General features: G+C 58.1%; 3 protein-coding genes across 3 annotated transcripts; 1 reads left to right on the top strand and 2 right to left on the bottom strand.

Moving 5' to 3' along the window:
• Positions 1-824: 824 nt before the first annotated feature.
• BESB_030270 (uncharacterized protein) lies at positions 825-3,449 on the bottom strand (the record flags this gene model as incomplete). The annotated part of the gene is made up of 2 exons (XM_029361695.1): positions 825-2,482; positions 3,020-3,449. The coding sequence occupies 2 exons, from the start codon at positions 3,447-3,449 to the stop codon at positions 825-827; spliced, it is 2,088 nt and encodes a 695-aa protein (XP_029215162.1).
• A 2,345-nt stretch (positions 3,450-5,794) lies between these two features.
• Positions 5,795-10,711, bottom strand: BESB_030260 (tetratricopeptide repeat domain containing protein; the record flags this gene model as incomplete). The annotated part of the gene is made up of 10 exons (XM_029361694.1): positions 5,795-5,867; positions 6,145-6,233; positions 6,612-6,845; positions 7,342-7,442; positions 7,843-8,083; positions 8,380-8,483; positions 8,799-9,111; positions 9,559-9,744; positions 9,928-10,050; positions 10,484-10,711. 10 exons carry the CDS (start codon positions 10,709-10,711, stop codon positions 5,795-5,797), a joined length of 1,692 nt encoding a protein of 563 aa, XP_029215161.1.
• Positions 10,712-16,789: 6,078 nt separating this feature from the next.
• Positions 16,790-23,327, top strand: BESB_030250 (pentatricopeptide repeat domain-containing protein; the record flags this gene model as incomplete). The annotated part of the gene is made up of 7 exons (XM_029361693.1): positions 16,790-19,867; positions 19,996-20,143; positions 20,261-20,424; positions 20,670-20,885; positions 21,008-21,142; positions 21,356-21,505; positions 21,726-23,327. 7 exons carry the CDS (start codon positions 16,790-16,792, stop codon positions 23,325-23,327), a joined length of 5,493 nt encoding a protein of 1,830 aa, XP_029215160.1.
• Between the last annotated feature and the right edge of the window lie 2,541 nt (positions 23,328-25,868).

Raw genomic sequence — 25,868 nt, 5'->3', positions numbered from 1 at the left:
AGGGAAACATACTCGAGGCTGTCCGGCGGTTGTGTATTGCAGAGGGGTGCCACTGCACGTACCACTTTCGTTCCTGTGTCCCTGTGGTGTCGGAGGCCCCTCCGCCCTGATTCTTCTTAACAGGATGGCAATGAAGAAGGTTGGAAGCCCTGAACTCTCTTTAGACTCAGGCACTGGTAATATGTGGTCACACAAGGGAGACGCGCGAAGGCGGCTCAATAGATGTCATTGCGAGGCACTCGGTATCTGAACTTCCTACGTTTTTCTGTACAGAAATGGGGGAAGAGGGGTTGGTGCTTGGCTATTGATTACGGTAGAGACAACTCTGATCTGAACCCGTCGCGTCGGTCCGCCATCGTTCAACACGACTGCTTCTCAGCGTAGCAGAAAGCGGCGAGCCGACTAGCTCCGGTGGGTGCGAGAGTTGTAGCGCCATCTTGCTCGACTTGACACTGACTGCCTCGGGGGGCGCACTCGCTGTATACCCGTACACAAACATGGCAGCCTTGGTGCCTTTCTTCAAGGCACACAGTCTGGAACCGAGCACAGCTCCACAGCTCCGTCGGGGGCTCTGAGTTCAGTTACGACGTGGAAAGGAGTTAAAATACCAGAGACGGATACACCACCAAGGCTCTCCCTATCCGAACTTGATTGGTCTGGCCCGAGAGACAGAAGTCAGCTGTCGTCCTCGGCAGAGCACAAAGCCATCTAAAAAAAATGTTGGCTCATTAGTGAGCTGGTGCTTGTTGGACTGGGGGCTGACAGGCGGCAATGCAGATGCCCGCGAACAGTTTTCAGACACATCTGAACATACAAAAAAGGCCTCAGCTACGTTGCAGAGCAGAGCTCTTCCTGGTTTGGGGGTACTGCTGTTCCATCATCATTAGAAGAAGGCGTTGCTCTTCCCGCTGCAGCTCCAGCGCCTTCGCACGCAGCAAATGCCCTTTGTTTTGGAGCCAGGTGTCGTATGCCTTCACGTCAAATTGAGAGCGCTTCTGTTGCCGAAGAAATGCGTCGCCATCCCAAGCAGCCCGCAGTTGACAACCTCGGCTCACTGGATCATGCTGACGCAGTCGCTGGCCTGGCGCAGGTCCAGGTTGAGAAGTCTTCGGAGGGCCTCTACGCGTGCCGCCTGGATTCCGCGTCTTCGAGGTGCCTCGCCGGAAGACGCCGTTGCTGAAACCATATCCGGGGCCCTGGTCGACCCTGGCCTTCTCGCGACCCACGGTCGCATCAGCTGACTCGATTTCCCCTGAAAACGCCCGCGACGACGGCGAGTTTCGGCCGTCTGCCCTTCGCCTTCCCCCCCATGGCGACATGACCGCGACAACGTGCTCAGCCACCTGGAGGCGGGCTCGTGCGTCCTGCAGCGAATGAGCGGAGGCTCTGTACCTTGCTCTCTGCGGAGCGCTGCGATTCCGGTGAGCCGCCGCGCGCGTGAACTCCCACGGACGGCTGGTCGACAGCGTCACAGATTGCGGCGGTTCCACAACGACGGCCGAGCGCCGCGGATCCCCGTTGAAGACAGAGGACGCCGCACTGTCCTCAGAAGACGGTCCATACCCCTCGTCCCAGTTCCGGGTAGCCTCGGAACGTGTGCCGTCGCTCTGCCGACTGCCCTCCCGCCCTCTAGACGGGTCATAAGCGTCATCCCCGCCAGAAGAGAGTCCAGCCCGGGCCTGCATGCCCCTTTCAGCACGCGCTGAGTGCAGACGTTCGCTCGACAACGGACTGTTTTCCGGCATATGCGCCTCAGTGCGTTTGTCACAGGAGAGCGAGCGCAGCTCCGGCTTCTTGTTCGAGTTCTCCGGCCGGTCTGTGGCAGCCCATGTGGCCTTCGCCGTTTGTGAAAGATCACGCCTGTGGATGGGCGGGGTTCTTCTGCTGCACACTCGCTCGCCGCCGAGCTGACAGACCTTATCCGTCCCTCTCGCGTGGCACCCGCAGTGACAGCAGACGCAGACGCCCCCGCGTTCAGCTTGACCTGCAACACCGCTGCATCCGAGACACACGTGGGGGGAGGCGTAAGGGGACGACGGCGGAGAGCGCCAGCCGCGTGGCAGCGCCTCACCGCATGCGATCGGAGCAGACTGGTGAGACGCCGGCAACGCGTCACTCTGCCCGCAGCAGGGACAGTCTACATTCATTCCGCCTGCAGAAGGCGCAGCGGCGATCCCACGGCTCCACAGACACCAGTCCTCGAGACAGGGGAGAACATGGATTCCATCCGTGGGTGCCAGCTGGTGAGTATGCGACGACGCAGCACCCTGTCGTTCTCTCCCACTCATCAACGGCGAATGAGCCGCCCCGAGGGCGCAGGCCGGTGGCAGCAAGTGCGCCTCTGCGGCCTGTCTGACGGCGGGTTCCCCTGCTTGAGCCGCTTCTGTAGCCGCGGGACGTGCAGATAGTGCAGGCGTGACGGCGGACAGGCACACGCCTTGCACGCACGGGGTGGCACAGCAGTCTGTCATAGTAGTTCCCCCTGCATGCAGAGAGCATTCCAAGCGTGAGCGTCATCTGACTGGAGTAGAGCTACCGGATACCGCCGCCAGTAGCGATCTCTGACCAAGGCTGCGCTGGTAGTCTTATCGCCGACCCCATGAAAACAGCGTTATCAGGAACGCATTGGGAATCGATGGACGTGCGCTGGAACTTGAAGTGAATCCGCTCTCTTCACATGAAGCAAACTCCCAGAGCCTGCCCGCGCTATTTTATTCGCAGGCGTGGTTACCGGGCGCGTGAACGAATACGCACACCGCCGCTGCTTCTTTCGTCTTCTTGTGTGTCTTAATTCACATGCCTCCAGGTACGTGTAAAGCCAACAATAGCTGTTTAACTAATGCTTGGATGTCTAGTTCAATTCAGATGTACTTACGGCAGCCACTGCTTCCCTCGGTTGCGTATTACTACCATGGGGACAGACGAGTTTCTGGCAGCATGGCAAGAAGACGCTACCTGGTTGGCTCACCTGCCGCACTTCCCCCCGCATAGCGCGGTGAGCCACGCGGAGCCTGCTCACCTTCCAGGCGCTGCGGCAAGACGGTCTGAGCATCACCGTGCTCGTCGACGAGATGGAAATGATACTGCAGGTAATGAGGGTCTCGCAGTAGCGCCTCTCCAGTGCGCGGATCCGTCCGCGAATACTGCTGAGTGACGGAGTTCCACACATAGTACTCGCACTCAACAGATTCAGCTGTTGAGGAGCTTAAGTGTCGGTCTCTGCAGGCTTGATTGAGGTATTCCTGTTCACCTGCAGCAGCTAAACCCTGAGCATGCGGGAAAGACCGGACAGGGCCCCCCTCTGGGATAAGGGCGGCACTGTCTGGAGCATTTGCATGCGGAGGAAGCACAGGGGCAGGGTAAAGATGCCTCGGGCAAACCGCGTTGTTTCCCTGCTGCATGATTAACGGGTGGAGACTGGTGCGGTTGGTGGCGGACTGAAAGGCCATCGCCCGCCGCGAGTGTGTCCCGGAGAAAAGCCGAACTCTGCTGCCACCTCCCGTGGCAGACTGCACGTGCAGCTATTCAGGTCAGCACACGAGTGCAATAGGCGAGAGCGGCATCTCCCACATTTTCGGCACAAGTTGTGCTCGGGGTGCGTTGCATCCAACGGTGCGCCAGCTGAATTCCCCTTGCGAAGAACCGCTCATAATCCGACCCGACATCAATCCGCTACACAGCAGTTCCACTGCAAAACTAGATGGCTGCACACTAAAACCTTGGAAGCAAGATGCAAGAAAAACGACGCGTGAAAGAGGGTGAACAGAATCTTCCCGCTCGCCTTCCTGTGATGGTTCCCTTAGCCACACACATGCCAGTGACGGCCGTTATTACCGTAGTTGCAGACGGCTTCACCCTCACTGTCCCGCCGTCTCCAGGAAGCACGATGGTTCAGCAAATAGAAAAAACAATGATGAGGCCAGATTCAAAAGGATGAAGCAACCCTAGCAGGGCAAGACACGCCACCTGACTCAACGGTGTCTGGAATGCCGTGTGCCATTGTGCGTAGCATGCGTTCAACTTCCCATGGGTCTTCCCCTAACGTGAACGTAGAGGGCGAGACACGAAAGGATCGAAACATGTCCACAATATAAACCGGAACTTGCAGGGAGAGTGTTGCACTTCTTTTCACAGAGCATGGCACCATCTGCCACCTGAGACATACCGTGTCATAGTCTGTGGTACTTTTCCCAGATCGGCCACTTTTTCGCAAAGGTGGACGCGCACACAAAATCCGTTGACAGCTGAGCGCACCGTAAATCGTGCGTTTGGTTGATCCAGGACACACGTTGTCAGCACACTCCGAACCCCCAGACGACGGGGTGACATGGTGTGCTGCTTCATTGGAGGTGGCCATCTTCAACTTATCAGCCTTGAAAGGGCTGTAAACCGAATGACCGATAGCTGTTATATGCCAGTGAAGAACATGGCACGCGACCGGTGTCTCTGACAGCAGCAACAACGGTAGCAAAATCAGCCAGAGCGGCATCGGGAACCGATACAGATTTGACGCTTCTCGCAGTACAACATAGATAGTGCAGACACATCAGAGCCGGCACGGATAGTACAGATAAACAGCTGAAGGTCGAGTACTTCATTTCATGCTTCGACTGATCCCGACGCTCGAGGATCTTTCCAGCTTGTTTCTAAAGACTGCATTACCCAAACACAATCGAGCACAACGACACTGTATAGTCTTTCTGAAACTGCTAATGCAGCGCAGGTCTTCCTAAGGTGTAAGTGGTGTACGATAATGCGGCACCGGCATGATACAGTCATCGTGTCTAAGTGCGCTGCGGCTATTGTGCGCAGTTTGTGGACACGAATAGTCTCGTTAGCTCCCGCCCGGACACCCGCCGCAGCAACAGGGAACCAGCCGTGGTGCTTATCCGCTCCAGCAGAATGCGGTCACGTTGCGCCCTATCTCATCTTCACAGAGAGTACGCACCAGCTGGGCAAGCCGGAATATGAAAGCTACATCAACCCTAAAAGCTACAGAGTAAGGCCATCCAGCAGCAGGGACCAGGCGGCGTGGAAGTGTGGGTGCTGATAGGACCGTCGACGCTTTCAGCGCTTCTTCGAGATACATGGTACAGATGAAGTATAATTGTAAGAAGAGGCTGCTGCGCAGCAGGCAATCGAATACGTCACGGGTGCTGGGAAACCTTCTGTCCTGTAAACGCGTGCGGTCGCACACGCACTGCATGAGCGGCGCACTCCGCGGCGGCCGCGTCGCTCCAGCAGCGGACTCGTCATCACAGAAATAAACTTAGATGTTGTGTCTCGGTATAGAATAGGGGGGTAGCCAGAATGACAGTCTGTATTCGCCCCCCTGCTTGAGAAGCGTCGATTGCTACCTCGCACTGTTCGCGTCCTATTAGAGCAGACTCGTTGCTCCTCGACAGTGACACCACCGAGGAAATCGTGAAAGAACTGACAGCAGCGCGCACCGCTGGCGCGACACATGAGTTCGCTGCAACGCCCCTCCGCTGGCTGGCGACTGTGTCTGTAGAGATGTGGAGGCACTAGCAAAGAAACCGCAAAGACATAGCCAATAATACGCATGAGCAACGGCCGCAACACAAGTAGCGACCTGCGCGGGCGAAGCGAGCAACCCTCGCGAACACGCGCACCACACGGACGAGAGAGGCGCCCAGCTAGTGCGAGACGCGAAAGAAGGAGCCCACGAAAAAGACAGACGAAAATTCCAGAAGAGAGCGAACGGGGTCTGCGCGAGCTTCCACACGAAGATCTTCCACGGGCAGGCACCCTCACACGTCGCCAAAAAAATGCATCAGGCAACCCGCAGAATACCAGCGGCAATAAGCTTGTTGATTCCGTCCTTGATCTTCGGGTCGCGAAGATACCTGTCAACGCAGAGGTGAGACAACACCCGGAAAATAACAAAATGAATGCACAGTTCTGCAGATTAGCTCAAAAAGCAAGCAACTGGAAGAGGCCGCCAGGGGGAAACAGTGGGAAACTCCGAGACGATCAAAAGCCAGCACAAGACTGAGGCGGATTGGCTGCCGCTTGCCGAAAATACAGAGGATAGCGTGGGAAAGAGATGAATGCGAGGTCTATCAGACGCGTTTCAACAGCCGCACACAGCGCTGAGCCTGAGCCAGGTCCATCCGGCCTTACTCATGGATCAAATCGGGTTTCTCCTGGATGTTCATCAGCACGATGTTCATCTGGGGGTCTTTGAGAATCGCTTGAATCTCCGGGTCAGCCTGAGAGCAACAGCATTTTTCGGCACACACGGATACGTGGTACGCGAGCAGGGCGTACCTGCGTCGAGACAACCGGGGGGAATCGGCAAGTCGAAACACCTACAAGCACCCGCGCACCCGATTCAAGCAGGCAACGCCTCCAGCCCAGCGCAGACGTCGAGCGAAGGCCGCAAACAGTTCACATCTCCGGAAAACTAAAACACGCACATAACGTGTCCAAAGCGTAGAACCCGACGGGGCTGCCACGAAAAACTGTCACCGAGGCCAACACCGCCGGCGTACAGGGCAACAGACCAGGATTAGGGCGCCCTCCTTAGAAAAACGAAGGACGAACCAGAGAGGCCAGACTTATCCACCCCCCCAGCGCGCAAAGCCTACCAACGAATGCGCCATTTGTTCGGGGTCGACCTCTCCCGAGCTCTGGAGCTGCTGCACTTTGTTCAGGACGGTCATCTTGCCCTGAATGCACTCCTGGTTGGTGGGCTCGATTGCCAGGCCCTTGTCAAAGGCCTGAAGCGCCTTCGGGTACTCCTTCAGGAGCATGTGGAGGTTGCCCTTGCGGCTCCAGCCCTTCACAAATGTGGGGTCCAGCTGCACGCTAGTGTCGGCGTCCTGATGACAGATCGACACCCCACACACCCACACGCTAATACACCCTCAGAGGGCTCGTATGATGCAATTCTCAGCTCCACAGCTGCAGTCAGAACGCGAAAGAGCGTAGAGCATGACTCCCCTAAACCCCCCAAGCGCGGCCAGACTTCGTAGCTCCAAAAGTCTCCCGCAAACGCCATCTGACGGTGCAGGTGGAAGACGCCTCGCGACCTTCGATTTTCAAGGCTGCGCTGGAGCCACTCGGACACGGATGAAACGCTGCCCTGTCCACCCTTACGAGCGATGGCGCACGGCTTAGGGTTCGGGGCAACTCGGGAGTGGTTGGATGCAAACATTTCATGTGTTTGAGCTAACAACATTCCTAACACGTCCAATGCATCGGACTGCTTGACTTCGCATCTAAACCTGAGGAGGCGGCCAGCCTGGTGCCCTTCAAAAATCGCTTGAAAGACCGCTCCCAGGGAGGTGATGGTTTGCTTCTCCTACTGCGACCTACCCGTAGTGCAGAAGGGTACTCGCAGAGTTTGGTCAACGCAGCCGCCCTGTTGCTGTAGAGCTTGGCGTCTTTTGGATTCCTCTTGATGGCCTCGTCGTACTCTGCGGAGACAACAGAAAACACAGCGGTACCCTTTGACGGTTCAGACTACAGGCTCAGACGTTTCGGGCCCGAGGACAGACATACGCCTGCAGTCGTTCATTTATCTGCGATGTCGGCAATTAAGAATCGAGCTCCTAAGTGCTGGTTAGCTTTGCCACAGCACCTGGAGTCCAGCACGGAAGCTCCAGCTGAACAGGATCAAGCGGCGGACTCGACAGCCTCTGTGACCCCTGCACGGACTCGCCAGAAGCGAAATGGCGTTAAAGATTCGTCCCACGAACCAGCAAACAGCCCACAACCCACTGTCTGATCCTGCAAGGACCCCACGAGACAACATCGACGCATACTAAAAACGGAGAAGACAAGCACCGTGGCAAGGATTTCTGGTTCCAGTCTCACCTTTTTTCGCAGCCGGGTAGTCACCCTTCTTGAAACACTCGTTGCCCTTTTCGCGATGTTCCTCCGCCAACTCAGGATTGATGTAGTCCTCGCGTTCCTTCTTCTCCTTCAGCTTTTTCACTTCGTTGAGCGCATTGCGCGTCGCGCGGTTGTTGTCTTCGCAGAGAGCTTTCTCGTAGAACCCGATAGCGTCGTTGTACTCGCCCGCGCGCGTCTTGCATGCAGCCATGCGACAGTAGACCTGCAAGGACAGAAGCGACAGAAGACATCCCGGTCAGCACTGTGTGCAGCTCTCAAAAGAATCCAACTGCATTCTGCCGTTACCCTCTTTTTATCCGGGCGACCCACTCCCGTCTAGCGCGTCCCCGCTCGACGAAAAGCATGGATCCTCGTGAAGGGAATCTGTCACTTTTAAAGCAAGTACCCTCCCCGCGTAGTGACCTCTCCGAAAGTCATGTTCCCTCGAAGGCCCAGCACAGCGAACATGAGTATCCGCTCCAAGCGGGCTCTTCCGTGGCAGACGGAAAGCTCAAGCACCTTTGCAACCTTCGAAAAATCAGCCTTGCACTCGTAACGCTTGTCCAACGCCTTCTGGCACTCCGCCAAGCACTTGTCGTATTCGCCCATCTCCATGTAAACAGCTGCAGAGGAGATGACAGGGAAGACAGAGCGAAAAAACCTCAGAGTCGCGTCATTCCCCATCGCTGAGGGGCGTTGTCAAACTGCCTCGAACGTCCCGCCGCTCTCCCGTGGTGCGCGGGCCCCCTGCACGGACTGGAGCCCGCAAGGAGCATCTCCGCGCAGGCGCATCACCTTCAGGTCACAAAAGGATCGCAAATGCTTCGCCGGAAGCGGAGGCACACTTGCGTTCAAGACGGAGACAAGGCATGCTTCGTCCAGTGCCTATCTCCTCTGGCTACCGCCACCCAAAGAAGACACAACGTCGGTCTGCTTACCAGCTTTGTTGTTGAGATACAGGATTTCGGTGGGGTTCTTTTCAATTGCCGCGTCGTAGGCCTCCAGGGCCTCGGCGAACATTTTCTGCTTATACAGCTCGTTGCCCTTTTGCTTGAAAGCTTCAGCCTCCTTCTCTTCCTCCGTGAGCTCCTTCGCAGGCGCTTCACTCTCCTTCGAGGCTGCAGCTGCGCCCACGGAATCGCGAGACCCCTTCGAGGTCGCCGAGGCTGCGGTCCGGCTCTGCTGAGGCTCTTCATCCTCCTCCAAGTCCCCCCCCATCGCTGCAACGACGCCCTCTTTGATGCGCATGTCCTGCGTTCACAGCGCATCCCCAGAGTAGAAGCCGCCCTGTGTTCACCTCACTCTGTTCGCGCAAAGACTCGAACGAAAGATCCGTCTTCGCTCGCGCGTCTTGCGTCTCGAACTGTCGGCCTCCAGAGTCGCCAAACGCCCGCCTGACCCCGCCACACGCCAAGGCGCGAGCTGCTCGACGGCGACGAAAGGACCTGGCCTCTCTCGCATTCTGGCTGGCAAATGCAAAGCACTTTGTGTCTCCCTCAGTCGGGGTGTGACCCCATATTTGCCCCTCGATGGCGTTTGGACGCCAGGGTAGACACCGATGCCTGCGTTGCCATCGCCCCGGATGTCGATCGCCGAAACGCGCTGGAAAGTGGCTGCAAGCAGCGCACTCCGCTCTTTTCTACTCTCATAAGCGGCCCCCAGGGAACAATTGCGTTCAGCGCGCGACTTTTCGCTTACAGGTTGGGCCATGATGAGTTTGAGCGACTGCGGGTTCTTCTGGATCTGCTTCAGAATCTCCGTCAAGCGCTGCATGTATTCGGGGTCTTCCTGCTGATACTTTGCCAGTTTGGGGTGCTTGTTAACCGCTTGCGCCGCGGCGAGCATCGCCTGCATGGAGACGAGTTGATCTGTCTGCTGCTGAACCTGAGAACCCACAAATAGAAACGAGGAAGTCGCCTGCCACGGCTCCACCGTCCTGAAAGGCGTCTGCCCGTCCTTCCCTTCCAAGAGATCTCGTTGGTCGGCAGAAAATCCGCTTCCGCTGGACACGACCCCTGCCGCCGAGTGATCCACAGACACAGGCACGGGTGCATGTTCCAAACACACCTGATGGAGGCCCTCCTTCAGTTGCTCGTTAGTCGGGTCAACCTGCAGCCCCTTTTGGTACGTCGCCTCCGCCTCTTTGTACTTCATCATGCGAAACTCCGCCAAGCCTTTCCTCGAGTAGCCCTGAGGAGATCGCATGCCGCACAGACACATGAGCAAGCGCACGCCAGTCGCCTTCCATGCGGTGATGGAGATCCATACCCGAAGCATCCCCGGTCAACAGCTTTCAAGAGGCGCTGACAAGCTCCTGCGAGAGTCGAAAATGCATGCTATGTACTGTATGTGCATTCTGTGCACAGCGGTGCGTGTGGCGTCGTTGTGCGTGGATTCGTCGTGGATTCCCATCCCTCCACGTCGCCGGCGGGCCTGCAGCGGAAGAAAATGCTTCTTGCACTGCTCAGCCCTGGAAGGCAATACGCCGAAGGGCCCCTGAATTCTTGCTGCCTTGCCCCCCGAAACGCAGAAACGCTGCGCAGTCGAGTTTGGCAACTAGCCGCGTCACGAGGTATGTTCCCGAAGCCAGTTCGCCGCAGCTTGAGGCGTGCGGAGGTCATACCTTGCCCCACGTCGGGCGGAGCTTCACACAGACTTCCGCATCTTGGAGGGCCTCCTCCAACTTGTTCAGGCACGCGTAGGCGCCGGATCTGTTGGAGTAGAGAACAGCGTCATCAGGCGTTTGTTTAATGGCCTCTGTGAAAAAGCCGACTGCCTCCTGGTACTTCGCCTCTTGGAACGCGGCGTTCCCTTTCGCCTTGAAAGCCTGTGCGGCCTCGGCAGCCGACATTTTTCTGTACTCTCGGTGAATTCGTTCTTGTGCGGTGGCCGACTTTTAGAAGGAGCTCTCTTAACGCCGTGCTCCACGGTCGTGCAACGAACGGCGCCGTCGACGATGCTTTCGGAAGACAGGCAGCACACTGATGCTGAAAGGCTCTTGCGCCACTATGCAAGCCAGTTCACGTTCCAACAAGGAAAACGACGGTTTCGTTTCTCTGGTGTGGACAGGTGGAACGGCAGACATTTCCAAAGGGTGTATCTACGCTTTCCCCGCGAGTCACGAGGACGGGAAAAGTCGCGCATGCCGGCATTGTGACTTGCAGGATCGACTCCTGCTGTCGTGGGGACGCACTTGTTTTTTTCCCCTTCGGACAAGCTTTGCTATACGAACGCAACGCCCGAGCGGCACCCAACTAGAATCGCAATATTTTTGCAAGCAGGGACCTGAAAGCCGCTTTACTTTGGTGCATTTGCAGCTTTCGGCCGCCCAGTTCGCATGGCTGTCCACGACTCCCTGGCGAGGTGTTGGCGAGTACATCTCGCTTGATCACTGCAAGTTGGGATGACTAAATATAGATAAAGATCGGTTCGGAGCGCACAGTCGACCAGTATTCTGCTGAAACTGGCAGCTTCGCTGCAGCAGTCTTCGAGTACCCGGCCAGCGTGTCTCCCGTGTCACTGCGGCGTATCACTTCATACACATACCAGCTGAGGCAGGCACCCGGGGAAGTGACCGCCCGTACTATATATGTGTCCGCACCATGCTGTATTCCGGCTGTCAGTAGACAAACTTGTGAGTTTTGTCCCCGTCTCTCGCCTCCCTGACGAAACTAGCGCGAGGTTCATTCTTGTCTCGTGCCCCGAGGACGGTCTTGATGCGAGGCGGGTCTGTCCCTGCCGCGTCGCAGTCACCAGAAAAAAATACATCACCGCTGTCGGTCGCTCCTCAGAACACTTCGCTAGATCGTTGGAACAAACATTCACCTGTATTTTGCAGGCCAGTCGGTGAGAGCATCTCTGGATCCCCACAGCGTAGATACAGATACTGCTGCCGTGTCGCATTCCTCGAGCACCTTCACTGGTACTCGACAGGCGAGGCCAGTGTCCTTTGAGTTGAACGCATCAGAACCGAGACCGAGAGGGGGGGTGGGGCCTGAGGTGCGTCAGGCTCCATGTTGGAACAGGATTCTGTGTGTGCGTTTCAGCTTCGAGCGCCTGTCTAGCCGGAGCCTCAGCAGAGATACTAGATTGCAGCGAAGACCGCATCTGACATCTGTTGGGGACCGCCAGCTAGCAAAGAGGCAGATGGGAGACCGTTTACAAGCAGACAGTCCGTTGGACTGCACGTACAAAATTCTGTTGTCACACCGTGTGTAAACCGGCAACATCCAACGCTTTTTTCTTGAACAAGCTCTTGCAGGCTTGAGATGTGCGCATGCGGAAAAATCACAAAATACCCATCTTGTAGTGACGATAATTATGCCTGAGCAGTTTGGTTTCCTGGGGGGCAGGCGGGGAGGGCATGAGGTACGGCAGACGCGGCGGATGGACACCTGAAAACCGCTGCCGACCTGCTGACACTGTCAGCATTGTAGAAGCGAACTTGTGCGTAGCACGGGATAGGCGTTTACTAACGGCAGTGGAAACGTACTATCAGTAACAGTAACTTGTGGCTAATCTATGTACACACATTTGTATAGAGAGCCAGGTAAAGTGGACCGCACCCCGAAATCGTAGGATGTGAGGACGACACAGAGCACGAGGGGCACAGGGGGCGTGCCATTCCAGGCAATGCGTGATATTTGGGCTGTACCTAAGAGACTCCTATCGCATCTTAAACATGAGATATTACGCACGCAAGGACACGCGAAATATTGCTCTCAATTATCTAAATGGTAGTGGATACTTTTCCTTTGGGAGGCGTACCACAGAGTCAGAGCATGAGGCCACGGGAGACGAACAGTACAAGTACAGGGGGAATTAGGGGACACGGTTCCGGATATAGAAACCAAATTTGAGCCGAACTAGAAAAAGGAAGAGCCAGTTTTCGCCGTGTCGCGCTCACGCGGCAGGGAATAAGTGGACACCTATGAGCGAGGTGTACACCCGACTGCCTAAGGAGGCTTGTGCATAACGCGGTACCCAAGCATAAACAAGCGACGGCTGGATATCCACAGGTGATGGATAAAAACGAAGTGTGACAAACGAGGAAGTGGTCGATCTAGGCCCATGTGTTCGCCGCTTAACAGCCGAAAGGTACCCGAAGGCATCATCTGTTGCCTTGCTCTCGCATCAAAGGATGAAGAAAACGGCTCGGCAGACTTTCTTCCTTTTCGGTCGCTGTTACGATAGTACAGGGGAACGAACGGTATGGTAAAACTTTCTGTATCCCATGCCCTTTAGACAGGGATAACGCATGGTCATTCGAATACTGCTCTTCATCCTCCTTACATTCGTGTGAACAGCTAAGGACAGATGGGAGCGGGGGACCGACGGCGCAACTGCGCAGCAGTGAGGAAGTGGCGCAGGTGTGCTTAAAAAGCAAGGATGGATTGCAGATCATTTGTACAAAGGCGCAGCTCTTGCTAGCAGTGGTGGCTCTGTCTTTGGTTCCGGCTCTGTATGGAAGGTGCGGCAACTTCTGTGCACCGTGATCTAATGGCGGACTACAGGGAAGACGAATCCTTGAGGAACAACCGAGGGTGAGTTGAGAAGAAAGAACGAGCGCGTTTATGCGTGGATGTGAGCGAGTTTTGACAGAGTACTTGAAAATACAAGAATCGGCAGTCGGACACGAAATACGGGTTACCAAAGGCAGAGGAAGGCAGAAAGAACACCACTGTGGCCCCCAAGGGGAAAAACGCGAAAAGAGATACGTGGAAGAACGATGCTTGCGATGCTGACGTGAAGAGGCGGTACCTGCGACATGCCGTGCGGCAGGCTGCACTCTATTGATTGTTACGACTAGTGTCTTGCGTTTCCACACCCTCCAGTCCTTGTGTAACCCGCACGCAGAGCGAAGCACACTACGTGCCTCGCGGTCCTCTCGTATCTGACATCGCGAACGAGGGCAGCTGCCGTGTCCATCAGGATGCGGCAGGATTCAGTTGATTCGCTGGCTGCCCCCATTATTCGGCAAGTTTATTGTGGGGGGATTGAAGACAAATTCATCTCGCATGCTCGTGTCAGCCACACGCACGTCTAGGAGAATCATCCTCTGCAAACGTTACACACTGGTGTGGGGGGGCCTCACGAAATATCGATTGCGGAGGCTTCCAGCTGGAATGGGGCTGGCAAGGCCCGCGCCACGGGTGAAAGACGACAGGATTGCCCTAGCTGCGGACCGAGACGTTGCTGTTTCTGCACTCAGTCTCATACTCTATTGCAGTTGCGAGTCCGTTTGTCCTTCAAAAGCGGGATCTTACCGTGAGCAGGACTCTGGGCGAGGCTCCCGTCGAGAGACCCGGCAACCTTACGCCTCCCACTCTCTCTGGGCATGACGCACATCGCCTCCCACGCCCGCGTCTTTTGAACTTTATTCGACTCAGGAAAATTCAGCTTCGAGTTTACCTCGGGTGTGTGCATGTGATAGGAACGGCGCGCTGCAGTCTTTTAGCAAAGACGCGGCTCTCCCACACCCGGCATGCGGCAGCTTCCACGGAGCGTCCTATTTTAGCTGTGCCATTGGAGCTCGAACAAGGCTCAAATGTCGTGTTCTGTTGGAAAATAAGGACGCATGGATTGAGCGAAACTGAAAATCTACCACCAGACACCCCGGCACGCCTTGGGGCGGCAATACCGGGGCCGGGTTGTTTAGGCTGCTTCGTCCACGTTGGCAGCGTCTGCATCGGTGGGCAGCCTTGTTTTTCCGACGAGCCACACCGCTGCAGAATGCCGGCTTTTTATTGAGGTGGTTCTTCCGTAAGCGTGGAGGACCGTTCTTCCTTTCTTTCTCGATGCTGACGAATCGAGACGCCTGCGTCAAGTCGACGCTGCGACACTCGGGTTTCCCTCCTCAAGGGGGACGGAAGCACGTCGTCCGACTCGGCACGCCGGCGCGATAGTGTCCTGTGCGGCCTCCACCCCGCCCTTTCCCCCTTCCATTGCTCATCGCCGTCTCGAAACTCAGCGCGTGATGGCTTTGCATCGGCTTTCGTCTAGGTTCGCTGCGTGCAAAAAAATGTGGAGGAGGCTGAGCTAATGCTCCGTTTCTGCCAGCGAGTCTTGGGAGTTTGTTTTTCGGCGTGCGAGAAAAAGCGTGCCTGCTGCAGACACGACGCACCCTCAGCAGGTCATCGCGGAGCCACCTCGCGCAAGAGACGTGTGGGGCATGATACGGCGGACGGGGTGTCTGTTCTGAGGTGACACACCAAGACACACCGCCAGTGTGGATGAGGTAGCGTTGCCGCGTGCCGGGTGAGGGGCGGGGAAACACCTGTGGCCCCTGTTCCCGAAAGAATATAGACACCGACGACTCCTGGAGAGAGGAGGGAGGCGTTGTCCCTGCGTTGTCTGTTCCCTCTGGGTCCCTCGGCAATTTCCATGTTTTTTGTCGTGTCTTTCCAAACACCGTCGTTCGTCTGCGCGAGTTTTCCTTTTCCGTGTGTCGGGGAAACCCAATGCTTCGATTTTCAGACAATAGCTGAGAGAAACCAAACACTGGCGCCCTGTCTGCTCGCAATAACAGTTCCTACCCCATCGACCCCAGCGCAGTCTCACCCTACAGAGTCGTAGTGCTGAAATCAACTTTGACGTGCAGACGTTTTGAGGCGGGCTACGTGTAGTTGATGGAGTTCGATTTGGTACACGGTTCACAATTTTAAACGGAGTTTTCGATTTGTATTCTTCCTTCGCCAACGCGTGTGCTGTTCAACACCAGTGTCTGGCGGCGAGACACGGGGGCAGCAGCTGAACAAGCCTGTAGACAAGCTCGGTTCGGCCGGTGTGTCGTTTGCGCTCCTGGAGACCCCAATTCCGTATATACCAGCAGGGAACGAAAAGAAATATCTGGAGGGAGAGTCATCAACAGGGCGGTAGCCCGTCTGTCCTAAATGTTAGAAACTGGTGCAGAACTTGTCCGTACTGAGTCAGCTGTTGAAACGTAGTGTCTACACCTGTGGAGTGGCGTAGGCTGCGGGAAAATACATCCGGTGTTCTTCAGGCGAATAAAAGTCTCCTCTCCTTTGTGTTCGAGAGACACCGTGCGTGGCGAATTCCACATTCGTTCCTCTGTTCTGTGTCTAATGCGGCGAGCGCGGCGTCGCTCTCGAAGAGTATGTTTAAAGTCGCCTGGGATATGTCTCGTCGTCGGCCTCTGTGCAGAACGGGATCTTGTGACAAACAACGACAGTCCATGCGCCACATGTCGAGAGCTTTTGTGGAAGCATATGTTTTTACGTGTGTTCAGTCTGCCTTGCGGACGTAAATCTACGTGCCCAAATCAATGGAGCAGAGCTTGTCTCCTGTTGCGGAGCTGGAGTAGTCCTGCCTCACCAGAGACCGGTGGTGCCGGCTTCTCAAAGCTGTATGTGCGCAGTGTGCGCAGTTGGCCTCCTCATCAGGTCGAGACAGAAAATTGCTTTTCAAAAAGGGATTCACTTCGAGCCTCTCCTCGACCGTGGCACTGCTCTCTCAGCTGCCCGAAGTATTCAGGTTGCCGGGAGGTGGCTGTCCTCTTCAGAATCTCGCTTTTTTGTTGTTAAATGTAATATCTATGCTCTGAAGCGTCAGGAAAAAGCTGGTCTCCGGTCTCCGAGCGCCACGTACGTCGTTCGTCCCACGCTCCAGAGCGGTGACGCGCAGCTAGTGTGCCCTCGTCGCGTTTGTACCAGTCGCCCCAAAGCGGTCCTGAACAAACCTGTTAGTTGTTCTTTTGTTACATAGCCGGTCGCCTCCCGTAGCCGAGGGATTCACTGTTCCGTCGACGTGGTCATACAACGTGTGGGAGTTTGAACAAGCTCCTCCCATTCGTCGCTTCTTCCCTCTACTCTGCAGTTCGTCAGTCGCGATCCCCTGCCTGCAAATCAGCCTCAAGTTGGGCAACCTCCAACAAAACTGCAGTCCTGAAACCAACTTTCGTCGGAACAATATGGCGCGCGCGGAAAGCTCTGCCGCTCTCGCCCTGCTGGGCGACTCGAAGCAGACGGCAGAGGGCGTGTCACTGGCGTCTGCGAAGGCTACGGCCCTTCTGGACCAGCTTCTTCAGGGCCTGGGCGGGGAGGAGAAGGACGTCGCTGGCGTAGTTTTGCAGCACTGCTTGTCTGCACTGGAGAGCGAAGCTTTGACCGAGCAGGCGGATGCGGCAGGAGCCTCCGGCTCGGCGAAGGTTCCTGCAGAAGGCGCGGACAAGTTGGGGACCAGCGCTAGCGTGGAGAAGGAGCTTCTGCTCTCGGCAGCCGCGGCGCTGCGGCACCATTTCCGCCCGAGCGACTCGCGACCCGCCTCCGCCCGCGACGCCGCGTCGTATGCTCATCCGGGGCCCTGCTGCGCGTCGTGTTCGTCGCCGGTCTGCAGACGAGCGGGCGCGGGTTCAGAGAGGACCGGCGCCATCCCCGCCCTCTGCGAGTGCGCGTGCGCGGCTGCCAAGCAGCGCGTCATCTCTGCAGCGCGGACCGCGACCGCGGTCGCCGGCGCCTGCGTGGCGCCGGAGACGCAGGCGAAGGTCTTTGCACTGGTTTCCACTGCAGCGGGTGCAGCAGCCACGGCGGCTGCCGCTGCTGCGACTGCGTCGCCAGACTTTGCGAGCGCGGCGTCGACAGTCGCCTCGAACCTTATCTGCGCGGCGGTGCGCGCGCAGCTGAAGGCCAAGCCGCCGAGCGGGGCCGCGCCTCCCGACAGCAGCGTGACCGTGCTTGCGAGTATCATTGCCAGTCTTTACGGCGCCGACTCTTCTTCAGCTGCTGAGGCGGGCGCGGCGACTGCGGAGGCGTCAGAGAGCCCCGGCAAGGCCCTGGAGAAGAGCCCGCAGGCGCTGCCGATTCCGGTGCGCAGGGAGAACGACCGCGTGGCGGAGGAAGACGCGTCGCACTTCCCTCTCCCGGTGTCGACGCTGCGGGTGCTGCTGAGCCACGCGGAGAACACGCGCGACGAGGAGCTGCTTCTGTTGCTGCTGGCGATTGCGCAGCACTCGTCGCCTGCGCCCCGCTCCGCGGGCTCCAGTCCTCGACATTTGTCGAACGAACTGGCGCGGGCGGCAGCGCGCGAGGCGCTCCCAGTATGTGCAGAAGGAACCCAGTGCAGCGCGTTGTCGGGCGGCGACAGGAAGACGCGCCCGTACCTGACTTTCTCCGACAGCTCCGCAGTAGTTGTGCGCGGCGTGGGCGCGGCGAATGCGACCTGGCGCGGCTTCTGCATCGGCGCCGGGCGCGACGGCGCCGATGCGAGCGAGACGTTCGAGAAGGCGGATTCGAAGAACGCGGCCAGCAATGGCGGAGCGGAATGCCAATCGAAAGTCGCGAAGAAATGCGGTATTGACGTGGAAAAGGCGCTCCAGGTCTCTGGCGTCCCCTTTAAAACCGGCATCTTTGCGCCCACCGACGACGACAAGGCGCTGGGTGACGAGTGCAGCGTCGCCGCGACGCGCACGAGCACCATGAATGACGGGGGGAACGTTCCAGTGACTGTCTCCTTCAGCGCGTGTGGATATGGAGCCACAGTCTCGACGATGACGAGCGACGACTACTGGGGAGAGGAGGGGCAGTACGGCACCGCCTTTCCCGTGCTTGACGTGAAGGAGACTTCGCGACTCAAGAAGGAAGGGGTTTCACAAGTGGGCGCCGCCGTAGCGACGGCGAGCGGGGACCCAGTCGTTCTGTCTCTTACGACTGACGGCGTCTCCACGTCCTCGTGTTGCTCGTCCGAGTTGTCCTCTGTTGCGGCGTCGTCCTTCACCTGCGTCTGCGGGCGCGCCGCCTGCCAGCTGTGCGGCTCAAGCGAAGATCCGCTGCGCGCGGGAACGGCGGAGGCGACGGCGGAGCATATCAGTTTAGTCGAGTTGCTTCGCAAGGCACAGTGCCAGCCTCCGCCCGGGCTCTCCATCGGCGCCGGGTGCCGCGCCGCCGTCGAGAACCGCCTGGCTGCGGATGTCTGCAGAGCGGCGGCGGGCAGAGAACAGACTCCGCCGAAACGAGACGTCGAAAGGCGTGCGGGCCCTGGCCAACAAGAGACGCCCGATGCGACTCCGGAGGCGCAGGAGCCGAAGCGGAATTCTGCCGAGGATGGCGAATTGCTGGCGGCGGCTGCCCTTCTGAGAACACTCTCGCTGCGGTGCAACGGAGAGAGCGACGTCTCCGGCGCCGTCCCTCAGCTCTCGGAAGCTGACACTGATCTCGCGCGGCGCTTCTTGCATTTGTTGCAAACGTGCACGCAAGCTCAGCACCTGGCGAAGGCCTCGCCAGGCGGGCGCACGGAGCTAGCCAACGGCTCTGACTCGACAGAGACTGCGGCGGCGACGGAGGCTGCGCCGCTGGGTCAGGCGGAGGCGGGCGCGGTGGTCGATCGCGAAGTGCCGAAGAACGACGCCTCGTCCACCGAAGCGCACAGTGCGGCTGACTCCGGTGTGCATGCAGGCGCGGCCGTGGCGGGATCTCAGGCGATGTCCGGGGGGGGGAACAGCGGCGGGCACTCGAAGCCGGTGCCGCTCGCGACTGAAGCTGCGGCGGCTGCCAGCGCCTCGGCAGCACAAGGACTGCCTGGTGAAGAGGCCTCTCGCACTGCGCTGCAAGCGGCAAGTCAAGAGGATGTCAGCGGCGCTCCGCGCATTGGCGGATGGCCAGAAGAGCGCACTGGTGACGACGTCTACCGCTACGGCGTTCTGCTGCGGCACTTGGGCCGAACGGGCAAGGTGAAGGCCTGCTGGACGGTGTGGAGCAAGCTGAAGAACACGAAAGGTAGGGCCTCTTCGACTCTGCGACTCAGGTTCGAACGGATTCTCCTCGCGTCTGCGCAGAAGTGGAGATCCGAGGAAACACCCGCTTCGTTGTTGTTCGTTCTCGCAGGTCTGCAGCCAAACGCTGTCGCGTACGGCTGCATGTACGACGCGCTGGTGAGCAACGGCCGAGTCGTCGAGGCGCTGGAACTCTTCGAGGAGATGAAGCGAGAGGGACAAATTCAGCCAAACACAATCATGTACTCCACCATCATCAAGGGCTTTGCACAAGCCAAACAGGTAGGAGGGAAAGGGTATGAGGAGCGTAGCAGGGAGCTTGGCGGGCGCGTCCTCTTCTTTCGCTGAACGGCTAGGTTGACGACTGCAGTTCAACGAAACACCCCTGTGAGACGCTTGCTTTTTCTCAGCTGGACAGGGCGCTCAAGATGTACGCCGAAATGCAGGAAAATGGCGTGGCCATCAACACGGTGACCTTCAACTCCATCGTGGATGCCTGCGCGCGTGTCGGGGCGATGGACAAAGCAGCCATGCTTCTCGAGGACATGCTTTCTCAGGGTAGGTCTGGCGGATTGCCACGCATGTTAGAAGGCGCAAGGCGCTCCCCCCCCTCCCCCCCCTGAGATTGCGGTGCTTCAAGACTTGCACACATACGTTTTCTGTTTTGGATTCCAGGAATCAAGCCTGACTTGATCACTTTTTCTACGATTATCAAGGGGTACTGCGTACACGGCGAAATGAACAAGGCGCTTCACCTTTTGACGGCGATGCGGGAGAGGCAAATCAAGCCCGATGGCGTGCTTTACAACTCCCTTCTCGATGGCTGCGTCAAAACTGGGGTGAGCGCCTGCGCGCAGCGGCTGCGACGGTCGCCTCTGATGGCCGCTACGGACAGACACGCTTTTTTCTATCCACACAGTAGCGGAAAGGCTTTGCCTTGTCAGGCTGTAACGCAGGAGAAACAGCTTCCGTCTCTAGTAGGGGCTTTCTTGACGTCGCCAGTGTCCATGCGACGTTGCGGAGATCCGTCCACCTTACTGAGCCGTCTATAAGGGGTGGCTGCTGCGCACTGCGTTGTGTTCAGCGGGTGTCGCTCTGCGAGTACCTCTGGGAGGAGATGCAGAGGGAGGACATTGCGCCCTCGAACTTCACACTGACCATTCTGATTAAGATGCACGGGCGGCTGTATCAGCTGCAGAAAGCGTTCGACCTCGTCAAGGAGCTGCCGCGGAAGTATGGCTTCAGCATCAACGCGCATGTCTACACGTGCCTGATGGCGGCTTGCATAGTCAACCGGGAGGTGAGCCCTGCGCCAGACAGCCGTCGGAGGTCACTCCCTTTGTTTTTTTCCCCTACTTGTCGATTCAGCTTGATGGCGAGTGCGTTTTCACCTCGGGTCCTCTCTTCTGTGCGTGCGCGCAGTACACCCTGGCCTTGGAGGTTTACGATTGCATGGAGCGCGATGGCGTCCGCGGAGACCCCAAGACGCTGAGCACCATCGTCGGCGGCTGTGTGAAGGGCCGCATGATTCGGGAAGCTGTACGAATCGTCGACAGGGTGAGCGAAGAAGCGGGAAGCCAGCTCTCTGCGTGACTGCTGCGCATCTAGCATGTGCTTGTCCGTACGACGCGACTCTGTGTCAAAAGTTGATGCAGTTTTCACGCACCACCGCTCTGAACTCGTCGCGACCTTTGTCATTTCGCTTCTCTGCCCTCTGCGAGACCGAGTGGACTCAATTGGTGGTTTCTGGGTGGCCTCCTGTGCGTTCAGGCCCTCGATCAGATGGCACCTCCGAGTGCGGCGGCGCCGCACTCCCACGGAGGCGACGTAGGCGTCTCTCCACACACGGGGCCCGCGTTGGTGGACGAGAAGACACTTCGATTCATTGTGCAGCAGACGAAGGCCCACGGACTCGGAGAGGTAAATTAGTAAATCAGCACGGCAGCGCGCCGCGGGTTGGGTCGGCGCACGTGTGACCCGGTAGTCGTTTTTCGCGAGCCGAGCGGCACCTAGAGGAGTCGCCACGAACGAATCATCTTTCATGACTCGTGCGCGCACCTGTTGGGGCGTACTTCAAGGTGGTGGTTCGGATTCGGGGTTCACGCTTTTTCGTTGAATGCGAATGCTGCTGTGTGCGCAGGAGCTGGGACTGCCTCTCGTTCACAAGGCCATCGGCGTTGGGTTGCTGCGGGGGCGAAACGCAGCTGCGGCGTTCCACTCCCTGGGGAATTCGTCGACGCAGGCGCTGTCTTCTTTTTGCTCGGGATCGGCACTAGGGGGCCTGAGACAGCGCAATGCGGGCCGCTTCGCCGGCGACGCGCCTCCTCCGTGTCACCGACGCCAGGGCTACGGCTTCGACGGGAAGAACGGCAACATGGTGTCCGCTTACCACGGGGAAGCTGAAGCGAACTGGCAGTCCGTCTCGGGGCCCGCCGCCTCGCATCATGCGCAGATGTCGAGCCGGGCGGGCGCGCCGGCGAGCGGGCACCCCGGCGGCCGATTCTCTCAGCGGCATCCGCGAGACGCCGTAGAGGACAGCTTCTTCTCTGCGTCCTTCGAGGCGCTGCCGTCGGTGCGCACCCACGCACCAAGCGACTTGAACTGCACCGGCAGGAAGGCCTGCGGGGGCCACGTGGAGCGGAGACCGGCAGACGCGGGCGCCGCATCTGCTGGCTGGCGCGGAGAGGGGCGCGCGGAAAGCGCGTGGTGGAGTGGCGGGGGCGGCGCTCAGCGCGGCGCGAGTGACCTGTCCGCCCCAGAAGCGGCGCCGCTGAATGCGCGGCTGCACGAGAGTTGCTTGGGCGGGGGATGTGCCGTGGTGCGAGGCGGCGCTTCTGCCGCGGTCAGAGGCGGTCAGGAGCGACAGGTGCAGGGGTCAGCGGGCTGTGGAGGCGACGGGTTTTTTCTGCCGACTCTCCTCAACGTCCACCTTGCGGACGCCGGCGAGGTGTCCGGGAGCTCTGCACAGACAGTGCTGGAGGAGACTGTCGCAGGGCGACTGCGCGGGGGCGCGGCCGCGGACGGCCAGGCAGGAGGCAGCTGCGGGTCCCACGCGGCGGACGCGAGGGGATTCGGCGCCCGCGCGTTGCCGCCAGGCTTGGGCGACTCGGAGATGTTCAAGTCGGGTCAGAGACGATTTTTGTGTGGAGGCGGCGTCGGGCCTTTCGGCGCCTCGACCGCCGCCTTCGCTGCGCCGTCTCAGCAGCAGCAGGTGTCGTCAACGGCGGTCGAGGACGGCGTGGCGTCATTCCTCTGTGCCCGCGAGCAGCTCCTCGCGGGCTCGTCGGCGCAGGACAACTTTGGCTACTTCTCCGCGGCAGCGAGGCCGCTTGCCTGCGGAAAAGATAAGGGGGGTCGCCAGCAGCCTGAGCCCCGTAGGCTGGGCGGCCATACGTTTTTAAGTGGTCCAGACTGCGCGGCGGCCTCCCACGCAGCAGGGAGGGTCTTCGCAGAGCCCAGCCCCGTGTGCAGCAACTGGGTGGGGGGCGGCGCGGACGGCCAGTGCGCGGCAGAGCCCCAGCGGGGCGCCGCCGCAGGGAGCTGTGCAGAGCGCGTCCGCCCCTCCATCCACGCGCAGCCGCAGCTGCCGCCGTACTGTGGGGCGGGGAGCGCGGTGTGCGAGTCGCCCGGTGGGAGTGGCGGCTCGGGCATGGGCGCCGCGGCGGGCCGGAGGCGGCGCCATGCGCCGGGTCAGTACATGTGGAAACCCGAGGGGAAACCGGTTCAGAAGGAGAGCTGCTAGAGGCTCGCAAGCGGGACAAAAGGGGAGGTTCACAATGCTGTAGATACAGTGCTAGTGTTGTGCGGTGAGGCCCGTGCAGATTCACGGGCAGGGGGTAGTAATGGGTTGGTGTATTGTCAGACAGGTAAACGATTGACTTCATGGCTGTGCAGTGTCTGTAGCCGGAAACGTTTCGGGCGCACGGGAGTAGTGGTGGGGGTCGGCTGCAACAGATGTGCGACCCTGCAGTAAACGCTTTTTTGAAGTGAGGAGGGGGATTGCCTAGGGGGTGCAGGGGGGAAGCCTTTGCACAGCGGCGTTGTTGTTAGAGAGCAGGAGGTCATCGGGGGGAGACCTCGCGCGCTTTTCGCGCGGCCTGTTGGAGAGGGAATCCTCGAGGTCAGTCGAGACTGCCTTGTCAGCCGCGCGGACGCCTGCGGGGGAGGTTCAGGGCCACGAGTCTCAGCGTCTTTGTGCGGGGGTTGCCCATCGATGCACTTCCGTTAGGTAGCGTGCGCGTTTTGTTATGGTACTGAGAGAGTTGGCTTTCTAAAGAGAACGAAGTGAATTTTTAGTCGCGCAGTCCACTGTGTTGGCGGAGAAGCGAATGAAGACTGTCTCGAAACAGCACTCAGCTGCAAAGTTGCAGCCCAGGCGCATTTGAACACGTGCGCCTTCGAAGCTCCCGTCGTGTGTACCTTCAGTTGAAAGTCAAACTTGCACGTTGCAGAAAAGCAGTTCTATCAAATGCGTGGGATTCACGCGTTCTTTTTGAAAGCGCTGGGGATCCGTGATGCAGGTTCGCCGAGTTGATGTCGAGTAACGTGCATATGCGTATGCATTATCTACATTATTAGAGTAAATGGACTACATCTAAGGGGGGCAGTTCATTCCTCCTCAATTTTTGTGCTTCGCATGTTGTGTTACTTCCTCCTTTTTTTTGGAGCGGCTGGGACAATTGCGAGGGACCCACGAGAAGGCTGCGAGCGAGAGAGGGGAAGTGCAGCTAGCCGTTCGATGATGCGGGGGCGAACAGAGGGCGTGCGCCAAAATGATGTTGGGTCTGGTCTCTCTTGCATCCCCCGGACTACAGGTTGCACACGACTGAGATGTGTTTTCTTGCTATACTTCAAATGCGGACGCAATATGGAATGCTCTTCAAGAGATAACTCTGAGTTCCATTGAGTCGTAATTTTTACGGACGTAGCTAATTCCGTTGTCTCGATGACCCGAAGAACCCTGCTTCGCAGATATGCATCTGAGGAGCTTATGCTGATCTCTCTCAGTCAGCAGCGGCAACACAGTGTGTAGATGGGAGACGCAGGGCTGGTGTGAAGGTTTTTCGCCATCCGCAGAGGGTGTGAACAGGCTTCCGCTACTGTCAAGAGACGAGCCGGCCAAGCAACGCGCTTGTAGTCAGTGTTGCGCATCTGTATCTGCGATAGACTGGATTTCGAGAACTGCGGGGCTTTATGGTGGTCAGCCAGATGCAGTTTGGGAGAACGTGGCAGGGACGGAAATTCATGCCATCTAGGGTTAATGCGAGCAGCCATGGTTAGTGCAACGACTGCGTATCGCACTTCGCCGATGCTGAAGTCTAGTGACTCAAAGGGCGCTGCCACCACGAAACTGCGGCAGCGGCCGATACACCACGTGTGAACCAGATTCTGATCGGTGGATTACAACCGCAGCTGAAGGGGGCGTTGCGCTTGCACGATTGGGCTGCCAAGTCACTAGAAAAGCTATCTCTAGTGTATGTTCAGCATACAGTCACTCAAGAACAAACAAGCCAGCAAGCGTGCCTGGAAAACCATCCTCTGCGTCAGCGCCATCGAATGCAGAGCTATGGCGAGTACGTTATCCCTGTACATCTGCTTGGAGATCACTGCGCTGCATCGCTGATGATTCCGGATTATAGATAGTTGGGCTTTCCCACGTCTTAGCACTCGCGTTTTCGAGCCTGTGTCGTCCATCGGGCTCGTGAAGCCCGGGCGAATGACGAGGCTTAGGCATGTGAAGCCGCGATGGTTGCAAGGCACCCCCGGGGAAGGTGTCGTGATCGGCTAAAATTTATAACTGGCTTCACAGGATGGCGAGGCACTAAGAGCCGACTGGAATGCATCCACGTGGTGTTCTCCAGTGGCCTGAGAAAACTAGCCCTCGAGGGAGACCGCTAATACGTAGTGGAGCAAGCTTCCCGAACTGCGACCTGGATCGGATTCATCGCATCCGAACTGGAGGACAAGCACAAAGCTTGTAGTTCCAGAATTGAGTTCCAACGTGAAACCTCGAAAATCGAGATTAGACAACCTTTTATCAGAATCAAGTCTCTGAAACTGAATAAAAGCTCAGGAAGTGGTGCATGCACCACGTCATAGCAGAAACGCGAGACCTCAAATCGACAAGGTTACCGCAGCTATCCGTCCCCCAAAACCGCGTTGATGAAACAACCTGGTGTTTAACAGGGAAACGAGATAGTAAAGATCGAGCCTGTTGGTAGGGACGGCTGCCAATCAACAAAGAATGTGGCTGCTTACATTACTAGGCGACAGCGTTGGGAGG

This window comes from Besnoitia besnoiti, chromosome XIII (assembly GCF_002563875.1).
Source record: "Besnoitia besnoiti strain Bb-Ger1 chromosome XIII, whole genome shotgun sequence".
In the NCBI taxonomy this organism is placed as follows: domain Eukaryota; phylum Apicomplexa; class Conoidasida; order Eucoccidiorida; family Sarcocystidae; genus Besnoitia; species Besnoitia besnoiti.
This window is presented reverse-complemented; position numbering and strand designations above follow the sequence as displayed.